Here is a 26,200-nt window from a genome sequence, read left to right on the forward strand (position 1 = left end):
AAGGGGGGCACAAGAAAGCAGAAAAGATAAACAGATGATAGTTCACAAAATTTGTGACGGACGAAGGATGCAGATACCATGAGCGGCTTTAGAGATGTGATTCAGGAACGCTGCCACGCTAGATGGAAGCAGTTGTAAGTGTTTAATGTCAGCAAGACTCTAATACGATCAAGATGGAGCCTGTCTTCTGCTCCAGCACTGGAGTTTTGTAACTGGAGGATTCTGACTAGAGGTAATGCGCTGCTGCATTTGCCATAACACAAACTATTTTAATTCTGTGAAGGATTCTTGTGATCAGAGAGATCTGGAAGAAATCGTTCTATTAACTGGATGCTTGGGATTTTACTCACAGATGGTCTCAGGGACAGAATGAAAAGCTGCAGCATTTCCAATTTTAAGTCATGTTCAGAAAAGGTTTTACCATTCAGAAGAATTATGGTATTAAGGCTAAATTCATCTTGCTCTCTTAAAAGATCTTTTGAAACGAGAGCAAGCACAGGCATTTTGATTAAGCTGTGCATATACATTTAATATAGTGGAAAGGTTGTGGATAGAGAGAGAACTATGTTTTCCTTCTTTCTTTCTTTCTTTTTCATAAGCAGTGTGGGATAGAAAAAGCTCTAGGACTTTATGACTCTCCAGCTAATCACCTCAAGAGCTTTGACAAAACTCACTTGAGTTCTGTGTAAAATCAGAACTCCTAAAACGCCCAGGCGGCTGGGCTCTCCCCTCCTCCCCTCTCTTCCTACAGCCCTTCTCGCATGCACACTCCTCAGAGGCAGGAAATACTTTCCAGGCAATCTGGGCCTGGTTGTAGAGGCCCCTTTTGCAAAACCTCAGCCTGAATTTAGTAGACAGAAGTCACTAGGAATGCCTTGACAGTATCCTGCCTTAGCTAAGGCTCCCTCCAGCTGCAGAGGGTGTTTTTGTTAGAATCACAAGCTGCGTGAAACTGCTCAGAATAGAGCCATGATCTCAACCACGAAATGGGAACTTAGATTTTGGAGAAACTAACGGGGACGGACTTCTTTCCCAGCCTGAGTGCTGAGCAGTGTCATGCCTTGGTGTTTCAGCTCCTCGTTGTCTAGGTAAGACGCTATGGACTATCTTTATGCTTTGAGGCAGTCTTTGAAGAGGCAGAAAGATTGAGATAAATGTTAGCATCTTGCACTGAGTTGGTGACTTCCTAGGTTTTAGAGCAAAGCCATAAAATCAGAAGTGGAAAATGTTTGATAAGTAGAAAATTGTGAGTCAATTCGTTTGAGCAAACTGTCAGTTCTGAAACAGGTTCCATATAGATTTAACTCTTTTCCTCCATAAAGTAAGATTTTATTTTTAATCTCTTTTTATGTTTAGCTTATTTATTAATTGAGCTGTCAGATCAGTTTTCCTATTTCTTGGCATAACGTGAAACAAATACATTTTCTCACACATCAGTGTGAGGTGTAAATGAATTCCTCCCCTACCTTCCTTTGCCATCAGGGATAGTAGAAAGCACCCGAGTGACTTTTGCTTAATAATCAGTCTCCAAAGATTATTTCGTGTCTCATTTAAAACTACGAAGATTGAATTTCTTATTATTTTACCCAAGCCAGTTTCAACCATATGTCAAGCTTCTCCTGTACAGCTTAAAAGTTTCATTTAAAAAAAAAAAGTAAACACGTGAAACTTCAGGAATTAATTCTGCCCTAAATAGTATTTAATCTGAGTTTTGGAAATTTAAATGTCGGAATCGAATTTAGTTTATATTAATTTTCCTGGATTCACTGCTTGCTCAGGTCACATTTTGTGTAATATTTTGAATAACTGAAGTCAATCCCAATGACACTGACACTCATTATAACTCTTTTCAGGTAGCCAGAAATCACTCCAGACATATGGAAACTGTTTGTGTCCTTACTTTATGTAATCGTAAAATTATATTTCCACCTGACTGTAGTCTCTTTAAGGTAATCTTAAATGTTTAAATGTACAATATATTAGGAAAGAAGTTTAGTAATGACTGAAAAAGTATGGACTTATAATGCATAAGATACCGTTGTATTTCTGAATATTTATAACAAAATTCGTCATTTTATAGAAATAAAATGGTACATAAAGGGAAGAAATATTCATGTACATTTTCAAATCTATTAGATGAACACAAAATATACTAAGTGAAAGATGGAGAGCTATTTTGACAGTTGGATCATAAGAAATGAAGTAACTGTTTTCATTATAAGTTTTTATATAGTACAAGGTGACCATCTGCTGTATTAGCTATTCTCAAATTTTATGCTAGAATAACTTATATTGATAAATTTTAACTATTCACTGACAATTTGTGTTAAAACTTCTTAAATATGACAAAAAGAATCTACTTTTTATATATGTGAAATATAAAATACTGACTTATATAAATTATGCTTTAATTAAAATCTCCAAATGGAATTTCAGGGAAGGAAAGAACCTAAGAGATTGTCTCCTCTAACAATGTCTTGAGGTTGTCTACAAGAAGCTGAGAAATGGGATTTAAAAGCGACCTGTCCAAGGTCACACTTCTAGCTAGTAGAAGAGATGAAAGCAGAACCACAGCGCCCTGATTCATAATTCAGATACCTTTTTATCCCATCATCCTGCCCTCCAATAATAATTACGCATAATGAAGTATGAACATGTCCAGTAGGAGGGTGCTTTGCAGACATAAATTTGGAGTTCCTCTTATTTAAAAAAAAAAAAGGGTAAAACTGTCACCAATGTTACTTATGTGGGAAAAAAATCATAACTTTAAAAAAAATCAAATTAGTGTGCCTTCAATAAACACTTTACAGTAGTAACTTGCTTTATGACTATTTTATTATATTCAATGTTTATGTCAAGAAAATCAATCCATATGCTAATAATTGTATTAATTTTAATCTGGTGTTTCTTTAAAAATAGGGCTAGAAAAGAGCTTTTCTAATTTATATCCTTGTACTCAAATGATCATAATGAAATTATCCCAACCAATGACTTTCAGAGGCAATTTTACAGCAAACGCCCCCCAGACATCCTTTCTTCTATCTAGCCTAAATCATTGTTGCTGTAGCTTATTTCAAGTTCTATGTGGGTTTTTTCACTAAATATATAAAAAGCCTAAGTTGACATATAAAAAATATGTTTACATTTCTCCAGCATGTTTGCAATCCCTTAACTGATTTGTATGTCTACTCTAAGCCTTCTACAAAGTCATTTAATTGTAGAATGCAGAATTTTTACAGTATATAAATAAATGTCTGACCAATGTGGTATAAAATGGGAGCATTGGCTATTTCATCTGCATCATACTTCATATATGACAATATTTGTTGCTGCGTGTGCTGAAGCAGTATACCTTCTCAGACAAGACCCTTTCTCATAAACGTAACACATTCCATTTCTAGTAGCTGCCATTTTTTTAGAGAGAATGTGTCATGATGCTTTTTTTTTTCCATTTTCATGACCAGATTGAGTTTCCTGATGTTATTACTACTTAAAAGAGACACTATTCAACACTTCCTTTCACTGTCACCACACTCTACATTATTGGAATGAGAAATAAGTGCAGTAAAGTGGTGGCTCTTATAGCTGACTGCATGATTCCTAGAAGGCCTAGTAAAAGAGAGCACGCCACTTCATTTTCTTCATAAGGACATTATAATATTAAAAAAAAGAATTTTTCAGTCTCTGTCTATACCCACCCATACCATATAACTCACTACAAATACTTATGGGATGGTTTAATCTTATTCATAGAGTTTTAGGTCTTACAGGCTTAAAATAGGTCAAAAATGGATCATTTGAAATTTGTCTTTTGTTTGTATTTTATTTGTTTCCTCTTGAAAAATGAGTGATGTCAGTGTGATAAAATGAGAATCACTCTTTAAAAACCATTACAGTGTGGCAAAGTTCCAAATGACCAAGATCTAGATCAGGGATTTTATTATCAAAATAGAGACATGTCAAGAATTACACATGAGAATTGGAGGAGGACAAGGGAACACTGAAAACTTTCAAGTTTGAGGGAAGTAGTGTGAATATTGGGCCTGCTTTCCCCACACGAAAGATAAGCCCCTTGCATAAACAACATAGACCAAACAGAGTTACAGAGAAGAATGTCTCTTGATTGACTTTGGTGTGATAGAGAAATACAGTGTTTACTTCTATGGTTCTGTTTTGGCTTTAAACTGATAGTTTATAAAGTTTTGATAAATAAATGGGCTAATTTTTAAGAAAGTTAAACAGAATAATAATGAATAAACTAGGATCTTGAGACCCAGTTAAAAAAGATTGTTAATTTTGATTCAGTGGATTAGAGTATATAAATGAACTTTAAAAGATTAAACAGTGACTCAAATGCCAAAAAAAAGCTGAAAGATAATGTAAACAGCATGCATATGAACTTGCTCATTAATTGAGATAAATGGGTGGAAAAGACAACTGTATGTGTGAAAAGGTTGTTTCTGTATTAGCTTGAAATAACAAAGTGTTTTAGCAATGCAATTCAAATAATTCAAAGAGAAAATCAGCCCTGTTAATGGAAATGAGATAGAAAAGAAGTAGGAAGATTAAACAGCAAGTTTAGATACTCAATTAGTGTTTCTTTTATTCCCAGCAATTAGCAAAATACCTAGCATGTCAGGAATTATCAACACTTATTTGTCAATAAATGTTTGTGAAATGAATGGGAGGAAAAGCAAAGGAAAAAAAAAAAGGAAAACCAGGGTTGAGGAATGGTATTGTGTAGGAGTTGGACTTCTTTCTTATTTTCCAGACATCCTGTAATAATAGAATAATAATTTCTAAAGGGGAAGGAAAATAAGAGGTTGGAAAGAGCCATCAGAGCCTGGGGCCAGAGGTTAACAACACTCTCATTAGATGACATTTCAAGTTCATTAAGCACCAGAAGGAAGCATAGGCATCCAGAAATGGTTTGAAATTAAAAGTTACATGAGGCCAGTGAGGACAGAGCACTAGTGAATTTTCCACAATTTAAATGGGGTGGTGTACTGAAAAAAATAATGGGCAAAGTTAGAAAACTGGCTCTGATTTCCTCTTTACCACTTGACGCTCTGTGATTTGATGCTTGCCCCGTAACTACTTTGCGTTTCTGCTTTTTATTAGTAAAGTAGGGGATTGCCAGGTCATGTTGAGCATTAGATGAGATTTGATGTGTGCAAATTGTTTTGCATACAGTGTAATCAACAAGTCCTTGTTTAAAAAGGCATAAGTCAATTAATCAAGAAAGAATGTGGGAGGCTGAGGCAGTCAGATCACCTGAGGTCAAGAATTCCAGACCAGCCTGACCAACATGGAGAAACCCCATCTCTACTGAAAATGCAAAAAACTTTAGCTGGGCATGGTAGCAGACACCTGTAATCCCAGCTACTCAGGAGGCCGAGGAAGGAGATCACTTGAATCTGGGAGGCAGAGGTTCCAGTGAGCCGAAGTCACGCCACTGCACTCCAGATTGGGCGACAAGGGCAAAACTTCGTCTCAGGAAAAAAAAAAAAAAGAAAAGAATAGAGAATAATAGTGTTTCACTCACATTATGTTCTAATCACTCATCTATATTGAAATATCATGGACATAGAAGAGATAGTTTAAGCTCATACTCAGCCCTGGATTCTGCAGCTAATATCAGCTGAAAGCTAAAGGAGTCATCATCATCATCACCACCACCATTACCATCATCATGATCAAGTCACTTTACATCTAGTGAGTGCTTGAAATGTGCCATGGACTAAGTGTTCTACATATATTATAATCTCATTATTATTAAGTCATCATTTTCCCATCAACAGTTTTTTCATTATTCCCATTACAGAACTGAGAAAACTGAGGTACATAGAATTTAGGCAACTAACCCTAATCACCAGGAAAAAAAAAGTTATTTCACAGACATCCTCGCAAAAATGGGAGAGAATTCCTGCCCACCAGTATGTATTTGACACTGAGCTAGTTACTCAGTGCTGCCAAAGTTCTTCACTATCAAATTAGAGCAATAATGGTATTTGTTTCATACAATATTTGTATTACTACTAAAGGAGATAGCTTCTAAGTAACATACCAAATACAGTACTTGGCCCATAATAAGTGCTTAATTAATTGAAGCATTTTTTTTTACTGTAATTATCATTGCAAGTTTCCAATGCACTTAGTATTTCTTAGGTATTAAGAAAAACACTTGGTGATAAAAAGAAGCTCAAACATTTATAGGTAGATGACAAAATTAAGATGAGATGATAGAAATGTATGGAAGACAAAAGTTGATAGCAGAGACACTGACCCCAGGTAGGACACCAAGCTAACAGAAGTAATTAAGTTCCTAATGACATCTCGTTCCTGATTTCAGTGAAAATTATGCTTATAGAATGACTGAAAATGTAATTCCCTACTGTCAACTTGCTATCTGAGCACCTGTGTTGATGTAGCTATATCTGTTATTTACACTTAGTGATTACTGTGTCTACTGTTGGAGTGTTCTTAGAAATGATAGCAAAGCTAAAAATAAAGTGACCACTTAAAGCAAAACCACATCTCACCACGATGATGATAAAACATTATAATCCGTGTTCCTTGTTGAACAAAAATATCTTTTCATAAGAAGACAAACCACATTTCAATCATACTGCTTTGCCATTAATAATAAAAAGATCAGCCACACGTTTAATATCAATTTTAACCCTAGGCTATTTCATGTTACATGAAAAACTTCAAATGAAACAAGCTCAGAGGAAAGGCAATACTTTTCTTTATTGTAAGAGATTCTACAGAAAGGATGTATTATGGCAAAAAAGATAATGAATTTATTTGCAGAATTAACCTAAGGTACAATGTATTTGTAAATGCCCAAATTATTCTGCATAAGATCAAACACTACTATTAAGAAGAATTAAGAAGATTGCATACTTTAAAAAAAAATAACACATGGAGATCCAAAGAAAACATAGATACTTAGAAATTACTACATCCGGCCAGGTGCGGTGGCTCACGCCTGTAATCCCAGCACTTTGGGAGGCCGAGGCGGACAGATCACGAGGTCAGGAGATCGAGATCATCCTAGCTAACACAGTGAAACCCCTTCTCTACTAAAAATACAAAAAAAATTAGCTGGGTTTGGTGGCGGGCACCTGTAGTCCCAGCTACCCAGGAGGCTGAAGCAAGAGAATGGCGTGAACCCAGGAGGCAGAGCTTGCAGTGAGCCAAGATCGTGCCACTGCACTTCAGCCTGGGTGACAGACCGAGACTCCGTCTCAAAAAAAAAAAAAAAAGAAAAAGAAATTACTACATCCATAAAGCAATATTGTCCCTCATGGCTGTGTTAATTCTGGGATCTCCTAGAAGCCAATATCCCCAGAAAGATCTCAGTGATATCAGGAAAATATCATAAAATATTCCCAGTTTCCTCAAATTACATGTGGGTTGCTAAAGAAAATGTTAACAGAATCTCCAAATCTGGCTGACTTCAGCCATAAAGTGGGTGGTAAGTCAAACACTGCCAGTATCTGGTCTCCTCTCTGCAAGAAAATTAGACACTACGGGAAGCGACATTAAATAGCAGCAACCTGAACGTAAAAATAGAGCACCACTGAAATAACAGCTTGCAGTTTTGCAACACCCCGCTCTTTTCTCATGAGCTGACTTCTAGTGGATTGAAAGAGTTAACTTTCAAACTTGCCTGAATCACTGAGGGCTAAGAATGAGAAAAAAAAAAATGTTTTAAGTTGAGTAAAAACTCAGATATACCTAAAAATAGGTTAACAATAAAATAATATTTTTCAGCTGCGTACCTATTTCTTCATTTTTCTTCTAAAGACTTAAACTGATGGAAGGTTGGATGTGTCTTTTGGAAAAAGTGATACACTACTTATTCCCCTTACTTGGCTCATTATAGATGACTTATTCTTTAATTTGGTAAACTTTTTGATGCTTTCCAGACAGCCTAAAGACATGGAAGCTACTTCATATATAATATTTTAATCTCCATTAAGCAATTTGCCAATAAAAATTTAAACAGGGATTCATGTTTTCCACTAACACATAATGAGGTATAACAAGTAAATTCTAGCATTAAACAAAGTATGTAAAAGTAGAGGAATAATGATTTTGTGTGGGATTAAGACACATATTGCTACTAAAGAAAGGGAATCTGCATGAAATCATATGGAGGTAAATTCCTGCATCATGTTATTAAAGGTTTGTCCGCCCACAGTCTAATTCTAGTCTTGTCTAATTTAGATTAGATAACATGAATATTTTAAAGGAAAAACACTAATTGTTTTTTACTGAAAGTTGGCTGTCTGGACTGGACTCATAGAAATGCTTTTTAAAAATGTGCTCTTATGGTTTTTGCTATTTGTGTATTTACATAAAGGAATTAAGAAACATAATATCTTCCCTGGGCTTTCCTGCTGCTCCTAAGCATATGTCAATTCAGTTTGGCCGTAAAGAGCATTCCTCTTCATTTATCACTGAGCTGTGTGGCAGTGGGAAGGCGCCCAAATGCACACAATTTAGTTTGCTAGGGAATTTGTTCTTTGACATAATCATTAAGAAAATGGGTTTCATTCTGGCTTCCACAAATGCTCTTTGTAATGAAGATTTACTTTGACATGAGTTGAAGAACTATATTAAGCTGTACTCCTGTGATCATGTCTGTTTCCAGGTTGTTGATTGTATTTTCTAGTTGCCTAATTCAATTCAGTAAGTGTTTTGGGGGCACATACGATGTACAAGTGTGACTCCCCAAGAGTAGGCTAAGATACAGTAAGATTTCATATCATTACCGGATGTTCAGGTTTCCAACATACACATCTTACCAAGGTGACCCTCAGCACATAGCAACAAAATGTGCCAAATGCAGAGGTGTCTTCTTCTTGGTTCATATGCCAAGAGAGCATTTTAGAAAGTGTAAGTTACGTTTAATTAACATGAGATTATTTCCCTTACATCTTCTCTTCCTTCCCACAGTGACTAAGCACATGCTCTGTGATAGCTGTTTTACATATGTGTGTGTGTATATTTATATACATACATATGCACACATATATCTGTATGTGTCTGTGTGTATATATGTATATACATATATGTACATATATGCACGTATATGTACATATACGTGCATACATGCACATGTATGTGTATATGTATACATGTACATATATGTACACATACATGTATATGCGTGCGTGTACATATGTACATATATGTGTATGTGTACATATATGTGTATGTGTACATATATGTATACATGTGCATATGTATATGTGTACATATATGTATATACGCGCATATATATGTATATACACATGTACATATACGTATATACGCACATATGTATGTATATACATATATACACACACAAGTGTGTGTCTGTGTGTGTGTATGTGTATAAAGCAGTAAGTGGAGGAGAACATGACTTAGAAATTTAACATGGGATGGCTACTCAGGATGAAAAACTTGAAGGGAAACCAGAAGTAATTCTAGCTATCTAAGGAGGAAGTAAGAAAAGCAAAGTAAAATGGCAGTACTGTTATGTCTTTATTTTCCCTTCCATTAAATATTCAGGATATTTAATAGAATATCCTAGAGTCAATCATGCGTTCATTTATTTATATCAATATATATGTGTATACACACACTCACAGCCCACAAGTCAATAGCGTGTTCATTTATACATGTATGTGTGTTTACATATACATATTTATGTGTGCATGTATGTGTATACATATGTGTATATATGTGTGTGTATACACACACACTATATATATACACATGTATTCTCAAAGGACTGCTTTATATATACACACATATATATATATATATCACATGTATTCTCAAAGGACAAAATAAGATACCTGCATTTGATGGGATGAATACAAAAGTTGCCATCTTTCCAAGTACTGTGAGTGAGGTATTGAGGAAAAGTGAGTGGGAATTTGAGTGAGAATTCCCCATTTATGTGCATTTACTAATGTAATGCTATTTATATGTTATTTTATGTATCTTAAACTTCTGTTCAGATAACATTTTAGGAAAACTATGGCTTGGACAATTCCTAAGAATACCTATTCCAAATTTCAGGAATTCAACAGGAGAGTTGGGGAAGGAAAGAACACTCTGAAAGAACTGACCTAAGAATCTCATAGAAATTGCGCTGACATTGGTGACATGAGATAAATATGCAGACTGGCACCTTTCCTTTGCTACGTACATGAGACTGGTGTTTGTGTAATTGCAAAGGGATGGTGTGGTGAGGGGGATGGGGCAAAAAGAATGGTCTGGCCCCACCAGACATATTGTAGAAGAACTGCAGTCGTGTTTATGCATCAACTTAACCTTAAAATTACTGCCGTGGAACATTTTAAAATTTAAATTATTTTCAGCATGAATTCTGAAATCCAGAGATAAGACTTTCTTAGCAAATGGCACACAATATCATAATACTTTAAATTATTTTTAGCTATGTCTTCTGACATTTAACTCTGTATTTCTCAACAATATGATTGTACTATGATTTTTTTTCTATTTTAAACATTATCTGTTAACTTCCTGTACAGAAAGTGACTATCTCCCTTAAATTTATTTTCCCTGCTCTCCCTAATCTCACTCCTCACAGAATCCTATGCACTGAAAATCATTGCTTCATATGTTTTGGTTAATTTAATGTTTACTATTTGCATTATTTTGGCTACATGAAAAAAATTAGCCACAGCTCACAGAGTGTGCTATAATTATATTTTCCTTCTTGTAAAACTATTTTTCCTGGGGTTGATAATTGATAGCCCTAGTGTTCTCTAGAACTATTAATAATACTTCCATCCAAATTGCTTGATTTTATTATAAAATTCCTCTCAATATGTCATATATTATTTATTATTTCCCTTTCTCTAGAGACATCTCCCAGAGAGAACTTTAGGATTTACGTGAAATGATTGACCACTGGACTTGCTACACAACTTTTATCCTGAAAATTCTGTTCCTTCCTCACCCATGCTGAATTCTTGGCTTCCTTTTGCCATGTCTTTCCGACTGTGTTTATTTTTCAATTTGGGGGTTTTCACGCACGTCCGTGTGAAGAGACCACCAAACAGGCTTTGTGTGAGCAATAAAGCTGTTCATTTCACCTGGGTGCAGGTGGGCTGATTCCGAAAAGAGAGTCAGCAAAGGCAGATAGGGGTGGGGCCGTTTTACAGGATTTGGGTAGGTAAAGGAAAATTACAGTCAAAGGGGGGTTATTCTCTGGCAGGCAGAGTGGGGGTCACAAGGTGCTCAGTAGGGGAGCTTTTGAGCCAGGATGAGCCAGGAGAAGGAACTTCAGAAGACAATGTCATCAGTTAAGGCAGGAACAGGCCATTTTCACTTCTTTTGTGGTGGAGTGTCATCAGTTAACGCAGGAACCGGCCATCTGGATGTGTACGTGCAGGCCACAGGGGATATGATGGCTTAGCTTGGGCTCAGAGGCCTGACAGGGGTAGCTATCTCTCCAGTAGCTTTTGAGAAGAGGTTAAAAAAAAAGTAAGACTTTTCATATAATTTTAAGGCAGAGATAATTTCCCATCCAAATTTTGAAGTCGTATTTGCCTGTCATCTTCTCTGCACTGTTACTTTTGAGAAATCTGATACTGCTGATGCCCAACTCCGAATACATCATCTCTTTTTCTCTTTCTCGGATTACATTTAGAACCATTTGCTTATCTCCTATGTTCTGAAAATTCACAACGTTATTTCTTACGTGGTCTGTTTTTCTTTCTGGTACCATTGCATCCTCATGAGTTCCCTTCAATCTGAAGACTTGAATCATTTGTTCTGGGACGCATGCTAAAATTGTTTTCTTTGAAAAGTTTCTTCTCTTAATGTTCTCTGAAGTCCGGGCATGGTGGCTCACGCCTGTAATCCCAGCACTTTGGGAGGCTGAGGCAGGCGGATCACCTGAGGTCAGGAGTTTGAGACCAGCCTGACCAACATGAAGAAACCTGTCTCTGGTAAAAATAAAAACTTATCCTGGCGTTGTGGCACATGCCTGTAACCCCAGCTACTCGGGAGGCTGAGACAGGAGAATCACTTGAACCCAGGAGGCAGAGGTTGCAGCGAGCCGAGATCACGCCATTGCACTCCAGCCCAGGCAACAACAGTGAAACTCCCTCTAAAAAAAAAAAAAAAAAAAAAAAAAAAAAAGTTCTCTGAAATGTTTCTGATAAATGTTCCCCTCCAAGGTAACCAGTGAGTTTTCCAGTTGCAAGCGATTCTCTGGAGTTTATTGTTACCTCTGCTATCTTTTCCAAAGAGGTAATTCTAGAATAGTAGAAATCTGAAGCCAGAAAGAAAGGAAGATTTCTTCTATCCAGTAGGAAACTGTACCTCAGATACCATTTGACTTGAATGTTCTGGAGGCAGAAAATTTACCACAGAGGATGTCATTCACACATGTTCTCCTCTGTGAAGCCCTAGCTGACATATCCACCAGCCCCTGAACCACCAAGAAGGGAGGGAGGGAGGGAGACGGAAAAAAAAAGGAAAGGAAGGGAAGGGAGACGAGGAGGGAAGGAAAGGAAAGGAAATTAATGAGCCTCTACTTGATATTCATACCCCGGCCAATGATATTGTGGCCATGATAGGACTTTAACTTTGGAACTATTATCCTTGTCTACAGGAGTTTCTCCCACAAAATTGTAAGCTTCAGTAGCAAAGATAGAATATATAATTTAGGTTTATATTCCTAAGGTTTAGCCAAGTTTCTGCCACTCACTGGGTACTAAATAAATGCTTGATGAATAGTGATTACGATCTAACTACTGTCAGTTCTACAGACTGAACACTTGATGTCAGCCAGCGGTACTTCATCTGTACCTTGCTCTCTCAGGCTGTAGAATCAGCAGTAGTAATTATTATCAAGCTCTTCTTTTCTAAGAACAATTGGCAAGCCAAATTATAAGGTGGTCTTCTATTTCAGAGACAAGTGCAAAAACAGAGCATGATCGTTTGATATCAAATATAGATCAGTGATTTTCAAACTAGAGTGTCTCCAATTGTTAAATATGGTAGCATTTCATTTGTTTAATTTATTATTATTATTATTATTTGCTCTATCAGTCAGGCAAGAGTGCAGTGGTGCGATCATGGCTCACTGCAGTCTTGACCTCCCGGGCTCAAGCAATCCTCCCACCTCAGCCTCCCAAGTTGCTGGGTCTACAGGTGCATGCTACCACTCCTGGCTACTTTTTGCATTTTTTGTAGAAACGTCATCTCCCTATGTTACCCAGGCTGGTCTGAAACTCCTGGCTCCAGTGATCCGCACACCTCAGCCTCCCAAAATGCTGGGATTACAGGCGTGAGCCATCATGCCCAGTAATTTTGTTCAATTTTAATGTATATATTGTATGCCATAAAATTCTTATGTTAAGGCATGGTAACTGTTACAAAATTAACCCAAACAATGAATTCAAAATCATGTACTAATATCACAGATTTGGAAATTTCACAAGTATTTTCCAGAATCATTGCATCGTTAGAAGCACATACAATCTCTTGTAATGTTAATGTCACGGTGCTTGAACACATGAATTTAAGAAGTGAAAAATCCCCATGGAAATTCACTTCATAAAATCAACATCCTGAAATGACCTACACTTTTCCAGATCCTCCATCCAAATCCTCCCCAACTGAGCTCATTCTGAATGAAACTGCATGAATAGGATTACAAAAGAAATGTAATAGAAATCTGAAAAATAAGTAGTCAGTTTTGTGAAATATAATTTAAAATAAGGCAGCCCAGTGAGGAGGCTCATAGGGGAAGTCAGTGTTTTACAAAGACTTCTCTCTCTTAGGGGATAGATTATAATCAATTCAGATGACTTAGGAAATGAGACCTATAAACTCAGATGTGATTGACAATAATCTACCGCTCCTATTTATTAATAATCTGGTCTTTAAATCTTAGAGGCAGATTTAACTATAAATCTTACAAACCAAAATTTAAATAGAAACTGTGGGTAGGAGAGCTTGCAGACATTCATTTTTTTAAAAAAAACTATCAGACCACATGACATGGAATGAATGAAGATGCCAAATGTAATAATGATGGTCATGATAATTGAGAAGTTGTATATCTTAAAATAAAAGTGTACACTTACAGAAATGATTTGGAAAAGTTCAAAGCACCTAGATTCGAAGTGAAACCAAGAAGAGTTAATGCGTTATTGGATTTATCTTATTTATAGTCTCTCCTTGCAGTTAGATTGTCTCAGAACTTGTTCAACTATCTTCCTTTGATTTGACATAAATACTTACCTACTTGTCAAGGTTGAGTGACAGAAATTAATAAATATTATTGTCAAGTCTTAAAGGCAAAATTTTTGTGTAATTCTCTCTTCCTAAAAAGTTAATAAAACTATATTTCTTCTTAGTAGAAGAAATGACACCAGAATTCAGGCTCAACTTAAAATATAAATGTGGCTTAGGAGTGACATCGTAATACCACTTGGCATTTCTTAAGTGAGCCTGCTCTTTCTCCACTGGATAAAAATAAAGAGAGAAAAGCATCTAAAACCCTATTACATCCCAAATGTGCCCATGAAAGCAGAAATTTTCTGGCTTGCATCTATGCGTTCTTTCCACTTTCCGTAGCCTCCCACGTTATAATGACTTATGCATGGAATTCAGAGACTTTATATTTTCTTTTGAGTGCAGAGTGAACGTCAACATGGAAAATGTGAAGGCTGACCACTTTTCAAGATGGCCACAGACCTTTGAGGGAACCAAACAGTATCCAAAAAGATATTTGGTCAGGCTGGGATACTAAAATTCTAGCACATGTCAATTTCACCAGTTTTTACAGGGTCGAAATATTTACCTCTCAGGCATGCGCTTAGTCAGAATAGCTCGAAATTTCTGTTGGGGAGTCAAGGCCCTTTACAACAGAATAGACTAAAGAGATCCAAAATCACCATAGCAGTTAATCTTGTTTATAGCAGAAATCAATAACTCAACCCATGTTGTGTGCTGACAGTTCTTCTGTGGAGTAAAAACTAAAAGTGTCTGCTCTGTGAATGGGATTTTCCTTTTACAGTCCAATAATATAGTTTCATTGTGGGGCAAAATTTGGGTTAGTCATTTTTATAAGGTTGAGTTTACACTGGTATCATTTCTTTCCTTTGACTAAGGGTTTGAAGAATTCAAGGCAAAAATTTGGATACCTGGTATGTGTTTATATTCTGAGCTTATCTTATGCATGATTTTCTTGTTTACTTAAATTTTATGGCCATATTCTAACAGAAATATGCAAACTAAACTTCTTATAAGCCAAACAGAATGAGACTGAAGTTTCTGAAAAATAGTCCCAGTTGTCTTATAGTCATATCTTCCTTTACGTTCACTTGAATTCTCGCATAAAATATTTAGAGTTTACACATAGTAAAGTTATGTGGGAAGAAGGGATGAAGGTAGAATCGCATAATTCCATGGAGACAATGAAGTTTGTTGACTATCTCAGTCTGGGCCTTAGAAGCAGGACTCAGTTTGAATCTACGCTCACTTCCTACATGTATAACTTTAGTAAATTATTTAATTTCCCTTAAGCTTCAAAAATACCAGCTTGCAAGCTAGTAGTAGCAGTAACAGGATGCATGTACAGATGTATCTGTCCTAAGTCATCGTAAATGGTATGTGTTATGCTTTCTAATCCATGCATTGTGTGTTAATGTGTGCTAAACTGGATTATTCCATGTTTCTTAGCCACTCGCTGGAGTAACTACATACTGGTCATTTGGGTTCGGTGTTGGCTCCTTCACACACTAATACATTACACGTGCTGTCTCTATAGCTCCAGTTTTGCATCAACAGTTCCCTGGTGGCTTTCGCTGTGATTCAAACCGAACAGTGAACAGATTTATTTAACAATTTGTGTTCACAAAAGTAAATCAGGAAAGCATGCAAGCTAGAACAACATGTTTCTTCCAGTGATTTTTATTAAGTATTGCATTTCACATATATTCTTAATGGAGTTTTAAATGTTCAGTATTTGTATCTTTATTCATTAATGGACCAATCTAACTGCCGTTAAAAGTATTGCTGGCCGGGCGCGGTGGCTCACGCTTGTAATCCCAGCACTTTGAGAGGCCGAGGCCGGCGGATCACGAGGTCAGGAGATCGAGACCATGGTGAAACCCCGTCTCTACTAAAAATACAAAAAAAATTAGGAGGCGTGGTGGCTGGCGCCTGTAGTCCCAGCTACTCGGAGAGGCTGAGGCAGGAGAATGGGGTGAACCCGGGAGGCGGAGCTTGCAGTGAGCCGAGATCGCGCCACTGCACTCCAGCCTGGGTGACAGAGCAAGACTCCGTCTCAAAAAAAAAAAAAAAAAAGTATTGCTGATGATTTTTATCAGAAATATTCAATGTAAAATTTCCTTCTAGTATTAGTCTTCTTAAAGAAATAATGTTATTAAAGCTACTAAACAGAAGCTTTATAAAATCTCTTAACTTTGATAGCATAGATTAAGTTTTCTATTTTCTAAGATATATTTTGACTTTAGAAATGTATCTGTGACTACGTATTTTTTTAAATTTGTTAATAGGTGGTGAAATGACAGAACTCATTCCCTTCTTCGATTGGTGACTTTGAAATAATCTTTCATCAAGTTCCATCTCCTTTACCCTCATATGGAATATATCTCTCTGTCTGTTGTTAAACTACGATGACATGTCTGTAGCTATCAGAAAGAGAAGCTGGGAAGAACATGTGACCCACTGGATGGGACAGCCTTTTAATTCTGATGATTGTAACACAGCATGTCATCATGGACTAGTAGCTGACAGCTTGCAGGCAAGTATGGAAAAAGATGCAACTCTAAATGTGGACCGCAAAGAAAAGTGTGTTTCACTACCTGACTGCTGTCATGGATCAGAGCTGAGAGATTTTCCTGGGAGGCCAATGGGTCATCTTTCAAAGGATGTGGACGAAAATGACAGCCATGAAGGTGAAGATGAGTTTCTTTCTCTGGAAGCCAGCACAGAAACACTAGTGCATGTTTCTGATGAGGATACCAATTCTGATTTATGCCTTACAGATGATAAACAGGTTTCAAATACCCAAGGGCATAAAACATCAGGCCAACATATGATCGAAGGAGCAGGCTCCTTAGAAAAGGCACTGCCCATCATACAAAGTAACCAAGTTTCTTATAACTCCTGGGGAATAGCTGGTGAAACTGAATTAGCACTGGTAAAAGAAAGCGGGGAGAGAAAAGTTACTGACTCTATAAGTAAAAGCCTGGAGCTTTGCAATGAAATAAGCTTAAGCGAAATAAAAGATGCACCCAAAGTAAACGCAGTTGATACTTTGAATGTGAAAGATATTGCACCTGAGAAACAATTGCTTAATTCTGCTGTAATTGCTCAGCAACGAAGGAAACCTGACCCCCCTAAAGATGAAAATGAAAGAAGCACCTGCAATATAGTACACGATGAGTTCTTGGATATTCCTTGCACAAACAGAGGACTGCCATTATTAGAAACAGATTTTGGAAGCTGCCTTCTGCAGCCTCCTTCCCGCCTCAACGGAATGTCAGCTGAAAATGGCCTGGAGAAGAGTGGCTTTTCACAACATCAAAACAAAAGTCCACCACTGGTCAAGGCAGAAGATGGCATGCAGTGTTTACACTTAAAGGAGACCCTGGCCACCCAGGAAGCCACAGATAACCAAGTCAGACTTCGTAAGAGAAAGGTAAGACATATGCACAGATTCTCTGGCTTTTGAAATTTTGTAAATATCCTTGGATTCATCAGTTATCATTTTGCTTGGATTAAAAAGATATGAAGATGGTTCTTTTGCCCTGTTATGCAGATGCATAATTCAAAGACCACCCACTTGGTCAAACCATCAAAATATGTAAAATTAAAGAATAATAATCTATCTGTTTCACTAATAATATGTATAATGTTTTATGAATATTCTATTTCAGAATGGTGTTGAAAACAGAATTGGTATCCCTTTCTTTAGTTGGCATTAAATGGCCACCAGATAGCTCATAAACATGCAGTTCAAGGCATTCTGTAGAGTGATTTCTAATTTTTATAAAGAAAGTCATTGTACTGTTATAGCATTTATTTGAGCATATTTCTTTTTCTCTTCAAAAAGAGTATGTTTTCATAAGAAAAAAAGGTGGTATAAATCACATATTTAAAATAATCCCTTCGCATATACAAAGGCTAAACTACTCCCACCCCCAAAATGTGCTGATGCCATTTTAAGTGATACCCTGGCACACTCACCATCAATAGATACATCATAGTCTCTGTTTCTTGCCACAACTGTTACTTAACTGTTGATCAGAAAGTGCTAATAACTGCAATTATATTTTATGCTACAGCCCCCTTGACTAATTCTAAAGATGCCATCCTCCCCTGAGAAGCTTTCAAGTGAGAGAAGCAAGGACTCAGATGGTGCTACCTGAATTATGGTTTAGCAAGTGAACCCTTGACCAAAACCTGTCTTTTCTATAGAATTTCCCCACATTTTTCCAAAAACTGTAGTGAGTTATAGTCCTGATATAAGTCCAAGGACAGTTTCTTCTATAAACCCCACATGACCATTGGCGTTGAAGAAACGATACATTTTTGACACTGGTATGCACCAGTTAAAACATATATCCTTGACCCTCTCTTGATATATTCGTCCATAACTGCAATTCTCCTAAACACAAAACTAATGTCCTCTGTTCTGTTCAACTGGGGCTACCTACCATGAGGAAAAAAAAATCTCCTACTTTCTTTGTAGTGAGGAAATCTGGTTTTCATAGACTGTGGTTTTGCTAACAAACTAGATCAGTAATATGTCGTGAGTTAGTTTAAATGAAGTCAAAGACTTTACAGCAAAAATCAGTGTCCACAAGATATATGCCAACAGAGCATTTTGTGCTTCTGGCCGACTCTCCCTTCCTTACATAAGTTTTATGAAAATGTTAATGCTCCATAAAGTTGTTGTAATTAAAATGTTCAGGTCACTTTTTCAAATACTTTCATATATCCTATCAAATCTGTTTGAGGGAATGCTGTAATGACATAAGACAGTATTAACTGACCTATGGCATAGCTCCCCTAAAATAAAACAAACTCCACCCAACTGCCAATGGAAACATTAAACATTCCAGAAACATATACTCACCACTTGAACATTTATATCAATACTAAGAATGCTGGAAAGAATTTACTCTTGGACATGTCACTATAGCATGGTTGCCTTTTGAGAGTTACAATTATATCTCATTTACAATTTCTAACTTAAATATTCTATTTTAAGCATTCTGTCATTCTAAAGTGTTGTGGCATTCCCTGATGGAATATTTACTTTAACTCTACAACCCATTTAGGATGGCTTCTAATAAACAGATTAAATGAAAACTTTTAGGTTGGGAATTTATCCTGGAAAACTATCATTATGGGAGAAGCCCTTAGAACTAAAATGTGTAAGAATTTTTGTTTTATGCATTATTGGATGAGTGTTAAAATACCGTTGAACTGGTAATTCACCATTTTTAGAAATTTACCGGAAGAAACAATAGAGCATATTCATAGAAAGATATGTACAGAGGTGTTCATCGCTATATTGCACGTTACTGAAAGAAAAATGAAACAGTCTACATTTGCCTCAATAAAGAATTTGTTTAGGCCATGCGCAGGGGCTCATGCCTGTAATCCCAGCACTTTGGGAGGCCAAGGTGGGCGGATCACGAGGTCAGGAGATCGAGACCCTCCTGGCTAACATGGTGAAACCCTGCCTCTACTAAAAATACAAAAAATTAGCCGGGCGTGGTGATGGGCGCCTGTAGTCCCAGCTACTCGGGAGGTTGAGGCAGGAGAATGGTGTGAACCCGGGAGGCAGAGCTTGCAGTGAGCCACAATTGCACCACCACACTCTAGCCTGGGCGACAGAGTGAGACTCAGTCTCAAAAAAAAAAAAAAAGAAAGATATGGTCTAAAAATTTGTTTATTATTTATCTACTGTACAGAATACTATGCTGCCATTAAAAGGATAGAGTGAGATCCAAACACACCAACTTTTAAAGAGGCTCATAATATAGTATATCTAAAAAACAACAGTAGCAGACCAATATGTATAGATAGCCAAACCTTAATGTCAAAATGTGTATGTGTGTGTGTGTGTGTGTGTGTGTATACCTCTATATATATATATATGAACGTAGACAGTAATATAATCCTCTCTGTATGAGTGAATAATATGTGAAATCCTGGCTAAATAGGCACAAAATTGTTAACAGCAATTACACTGGATGAGTGGAAGTAAAAGAAAAGAAGGAGGGGTCTTCACTTTTTACCCTATATAATTTTTATAAAAGATCACAGAATTATGCATGAAATGCATACACTGAAGAGAAATACAAAAATAAAATAATATTTAGTATATAAACTGAGGCATTTTCTGCATGGCACAAAACAACTTTTATCTGCGTTATTATTATGATTCTTACTGCTTTTAAAAATTATAAAATATTTATAAAGTTTTTCACACTATTAACAAGAGTTCTAATCTAGTTGATGCCTAATACTAGTGCAACTGGTTTAGAAGAGATAAGTTTTTTGGAGGCACACATGTGCCACATTTTCATGTCTGTAGGGAATATGATGGCAAATGGTCAAGTGGTAGAAAGAGTTTGCTAATTGTCTATGTATTTAAAACTGTCAGCCATAGTAATACCTGTAAGATAAGAACTTGGAAAAGTGAAATCGATTAAGGCTAATATCATTTTAGTTATGGAACTGTAATCAGCTCATTATCTGATAATCATGTGAGTGAATCAAATCCTTCAATAAATTTGTGTACATTAATTTATTTTGTCAAGATAACATCAAAGTTCTAAGACGAAGAAAAAAACTAAAAGAGCTTATAAGGCTGATCTTCAAAATGTATTGAAATAGTGCTCTAGAGATATCATTGTACTTTTGATAAAAATTATCCTTCCTCGAAGCCCATAAATCTTGGCAGGCATTCATCGTTTTGCAAAGCTTAGTTTTACTTAGTTTCCGATGATATTTCGGACTATCAGAGTTTAGTCACACATATATTTATTAGGACTCTCAATTGGAGGGGATTATATTTGTAGTACATGTACAAGTATATACCTTTATTTGTAGTATATATGTACTATACAGGGGATTACAAATATCGACCTTTTAAGCCAATAATTCCTCTAAATAGGATGAAATATACAACGAAATTGAAGCCTCTGATATCAAAGGAACACCAAACAAATTGTGAGCTAATGTCAGTGAAAGCACCATAAGGTTGGGTGACATATGACCAGCACTCATAGGGCCTGGCTGGTCTCTGGGGTGAGGCGGCTGGTTAAAAGCAATTCTGAGACAAATTCCAAAGTAGTCTGGAGGAGGGAGACAGTCTAAGAAGTGGTCTCTTTAAACCAGACGAGTTGTGAAGATGGAAAACATTTAGGGAAAGACTTGAGGTTAGACATTTTTTCTTAAAGAAGTGGTTTACTAATTAGAGAGAGCCCAAAATTCAGTCTTCTGTAAAGACTACTTAAATAGTTCTGAATTTCTTGAATAACCATAATAATTATATAAATGTCTGAACATATGTTTATTTGCTCACATAAGACAAGAAATAATCCATATTACAAAGCAAAATAAACTCCATAAAAGATGCAAAGATAATCTGAACTTTAAGAAGACTCCTAATTCTACATTCCAACAAAAACCTCATATTCCAACGACAAATTAAATGAATGTTAGGGTCTTAGTTTATCCCTCAGGTTTGTGGGTGTTTGTTTATTTCTTTGAGATGGAGTCTTGCTTCCTCACCCAGGCTGGAGTGCAGTGGTGTGATCTCCGCCCATTGCAACTTCCGCCTCCTGGGTCCAAACAATTCTCCTGCCTCAGCCTCCTTCGTAGCTGGGATTACAGATGTGCACCCCCACATCCAGCTAATTTTTATATTTTTAGTACAGATGGGGTTTCACCACGTTGGCCAGGCTGGTCTCAAACTCCTGACCTCAAGTGATCCACCTGCCTCAGCCTCCCAAAGTGTTGGGATTACGGGCGTGAGCCACTGTGCCGGGCCTATATCTCAGTATTAATTAGGCTATAGATTTGGCTGCTATCTCAGAAAGCATAATAGTGGTTCAAATGACATATTTCTCTCCCACACATAAAATAGGGATAAGAAGTTCTGAGCTAATATATAGGCTGTATGCCTTCAGAATCCACACCCCTTTTATCTACCCTCTCTGCTCTCTTGAGTCCTCATCTATATTCAAGCCAGAGGGAAGGCAAAAGGGTACAGGGGTGATCACACCCCTGTGTACATGCAGTACCCAGGTTGTCGGCTTCACTGCAATTTCATGGGCTAGAATTTAGTTGCATGGGCATATCTAACAATAAGGGAAGTGCCCACTGGAATCTGCATTCTGGACAAGCATATGTTTGCTAAAAGTTCTTTACATTGTAAAGAGGTATAGAATGTATTGTAATTATATTTAATAATATAATGAATATTGTAACTACAGTTAACAATAATATATAGTTTCAAATAGCTAGAAAAAGGATATTGAACGTTCTCAGCACATAGGTTCTCAGACATGATCAACGTTTGGAACGATGGCTCTGCAAATTACCCAGATGTGATCACTAAACATTGTATGTATCACAACATCATCTATGTGCCCCATAAGATTATAAACAACTTTTACGTATCAACTGAAAAATTTTTAATTTTAAATAAATTAAAACAAGAATTTTAAATAAATTAAAACAAGAAATGAAAACCTAAAAGATAGTTAAGCCAAGGCTCCAGGCTAATGTAGCAAGATATGTGGAATGAAAGCAAGGACAATGAAGGAATTAGCTTGTGAATAAGCTTACTATCAGCCGACAAGGAGGGAAGGAATGTAAAGCAGGGTAGGTATATATAGCTCTGCAGATAAATTCATAATAACAGTATTATTTTACACTAAGCTCGCACTGGTTTTAATGACACAGGCCTGTTGAGAAGATTGTGCTTCCTAAATCCCCTTGTTTTGACACTTGTTTGCCTAGGCTAAAGATTGGAGCTGGCAAGGAAAGCTTATTTCCAAGTGGTTAGTTGGTGTGTACGTTCATAACAAGTTCCTGTGACAGTTCTTATCCAACATATTCTTAGTGAGATTTGTGTCCCAGGTAAAGCCAATAGCTTTGTAAATAGCTTAGTTTGTGCTTCACTGGGCCACTGAAAACTATCAAATAACTTCGTGCCATTTAAACTGGTTTTTGCGTTATAAATAATCAGAAAGCCAAAAATATATTTGCAGATATTTGCGGCTCAAATATATTGTCTCATGACAAATAAATATAAGTCTCCTAAAACCAACTCGAAATGCAAAAACATTTAATTGTAAGATAAAGGAAAATGCTAGATATAGCGTCTGGTAAAATCAATCAGTAAATACTGAGCATTTTCAACATCCCAGGTGCTATTCTATGTGCTTGGTCTGCCACCATGAGCCAGGTAGCAGAGTTTATTCCATTGCAAACATCTAGTCACTGAAATCCCACTGGAGATTCCCAGTAGGGCTTCTGTTTGACTGACGTGTAAGGCTGGCACTGAAGAGATGAGAGAGTAGTGAGAGAGGTGGAGGGAGAGAGAAAACAGAGAGAGAGAGAGAGAGAGACAGAGAGAGTAAGTGAGAAAAAAAGGATAGGCTAAAATAGGATACCAAAAATAGCACTGGTCATTTGTAAAGAAAAAAACAAATACAAGTCTTTGACAAAAAGTGAATATGTAGCAGGCTGGAATCAGATTCAATTTCAACAGGATGATGTGGTTATCACAAGCAGGAGTTTAGCAAAGAGACAAGGAACACGAACTTGACTCCAGGGATTATAGAGCTGATGCAGCTAAATCATTGCTATGTTTTTACATCAGGCGATGACCAGAGCCAGCCTTATGGGCTGTATCTCCAACAGGCTAGAGGTGGAACCCTCAGATAAGCTCACATTTCAAGATCCTCAAATGTTTTACTTTTTGGGAGTGTTTACTTTCCCCAGTTTTCTCAGTCAAGTTAGTTGCTCAATTCTCTCTATACCCATAGAAGACTTATTACTGACATGATGTATATATTCCTACTATAATCCTATGTATAATGTATAATAAACAAATGCATTGGAATCCGATTGATTCCACCATTGCTAACTAAGATGTAGCTCACTGAGCGCAATTATTCAACCTTGGGTCCACAGTGCTTAGAACCTGTTCATAAATGCTAGAATGAATGAATGTCTTCGTTGTGGTAAGATAGGTGTTTTCAGAGGATAATGCCAAGTGTCATGAGCCCAAGTTATAAAGATGCAGAAGGACTTAAGTCATACAACCACCACCATTGGCCACATTTCCCCTCTCTGTTCTGCCTGCTAGTTCCATGCTAAATCAGGACATGAGGGAAGAAGAGGGACAAGGGAATCATGGAAAATCTGGATCTCTGAGGAAACCTTCGAGACTGAGATCATTATTATGCTGTGCCACAAAAGAACTCACTAATCATAACTAATTAGTCAATAGCAAACTATGAGTAGTAAATGTTATTTCGAAGATACTTAGTTGTATCCAGAGAGGAGTGGACAAGGATGAGTGTAGAAAAGGAAACCGTTAGAATATCCATTCATGTATATAATTTATCATTTAATTTTATGTCTGTTCTATAACATACATATTAATACGCAAGTGTATGTGTTATTGTTTATAAGTAAGTAACATACACATGCTAGCAGAGGAGTCCATATCAAAAATGTCAGAGGCCACTGGTCTAGAAATTCCATAGCTTTTGTGGTTAACGACACTATGAGGAAGTTGGGAGTGGAGTGGAGAGAAGATGACAGGAAGAATAGAATAAGAGATTGAAAGACAAATGATTGGGGAGATTCAGAAGCATTTGTTTAGAGAGTGTCAACCATTGACAAATTCTTTTTTAATTTTCATTGTGAAAATGACATAAAGTTGGGAGATTTGCTGCCAGATGCCTTTAAGGCTATACATATACACACACACACACACACACACACACACACACACACACATATATTCAGATTTAATTGCCCTCATTCAGAATATATATATATATTCTGAATTTATATATATGTATTCTGATTATATATATATGTGTGTGTGTGTGTGTGCATATATATTTATATAAATTCTGAATGAGGGTAATTAAACCTGAACATTCCTTGTTCCAGATATTATTGGCAAAAAAAAGTACTTATGATGTATGAGGGGCCTCTGACCCAATCAGTGATTTGGACCAAAATCGCACATTTACATCAGTTGTTAACAGGATCATTAATGAGTTCACATTAACCCAACATCAGCTTTTATTGGAGCAAGAATTAATACACTTTTATGATGTTATTTTAAATAATGAATGGTTATTTCAGAGCCAATTGTGCATTGGAGGCTATCGTAATAGTGAAACTGATTTAGTTTGTTCCTCATGGATTTCTGTTACTATAAACCATGACCAATTTATTAATCTTTTATTAAACTACCATAGGTTTTGGCTGCCTCCCTCGAAGAAATGCCAATATCCACACAAGTTGGGATAAATCACATAACCTATGTAACAGAGCCCTGCCTCTTATCTGGGCACCAGACTCAATGGTGCCAACAGGATCTGTTTTCTGGTTCATGTTCTTACAAATAATGTACTTATCCCTTGCTGCCAATAAGATCTCTATTCCACAGATAATTTTCTAACTGTAAAGAAAATTACAGTGCTATTTTAAAGATAACCTCACCAATTTCAAAGGAAATATAAGCAACTGGGAAAAATAAACTTCTACTCTCTTCTTAGTTCTAGTTCTATATTGACATAGGAATAAAACTAGTGATTAATGAACCTCTTCAATTTTTTCGCTTCTATTTTTTGAGCCAATGAAACTTCAAATGGGTTTACAGCTTTTTATGCACATTAAAAATTAACCCAGAGGTTTTCGAAAATATTGAAATGCATCATTATTTGGTCTAGAAAATGAATGGCTTGGACTGAACTTGATTTTCCAGCCAAGAGAGTAAGCTGTGATGAAGAAAAAAAGCACAACCTAAAGTGGGGGGTGTTATTTAACCTTTGTGAGCCTTTCATGCCCCTGGAAAATGGAGAAAACAGTCTCAGCCTTACAAGATCGTTAGGAACATTAAGTAAAA

General features: G+C 36.6%; 1 protein-coding gene across 1 annotated transcript in view; it reads left to right on the plus strand.

The window, feature by feature from the left end:
• The first annotated feature begins 802 nt into the window (after positions 1-802).
• LOC115834823 (rho GTPase-activating protein 7-like) overlaps positions 803-26,200 on the plus strand; it is a 211,947-nt gene continuing 186,549 nt past the window's right edge. The window contains exons 1-2 of the mRNA XM_030812351.1: positions 803-1,088; positions 16,572-17,719. Coding sequence (XP_030668211.1) covers positions 16,697-17,719 — 1,023 coding nt within the window. The 5' untranslated portion in view covers positions 803-1,088; positions 16,572-16,696. The remainder of the gene's footprint in view (positions 1,089-16,571; positions 17,720-26,200) is intronic.

This window comes from Nomascus leucogenys, chromosome 4 (assembly GCF_006542625.1).
Source record: "Nomascus leucogenys isolate Asia chromosome 4, Asia_NLE_v1, whole genome shotgun sequence".
Lineage (NCBI taxonomy): Eukaryota > Metazoa > Chordata > Mammalia > Primates > Hylobatidae > Nomascus > Nomascus leucogenys.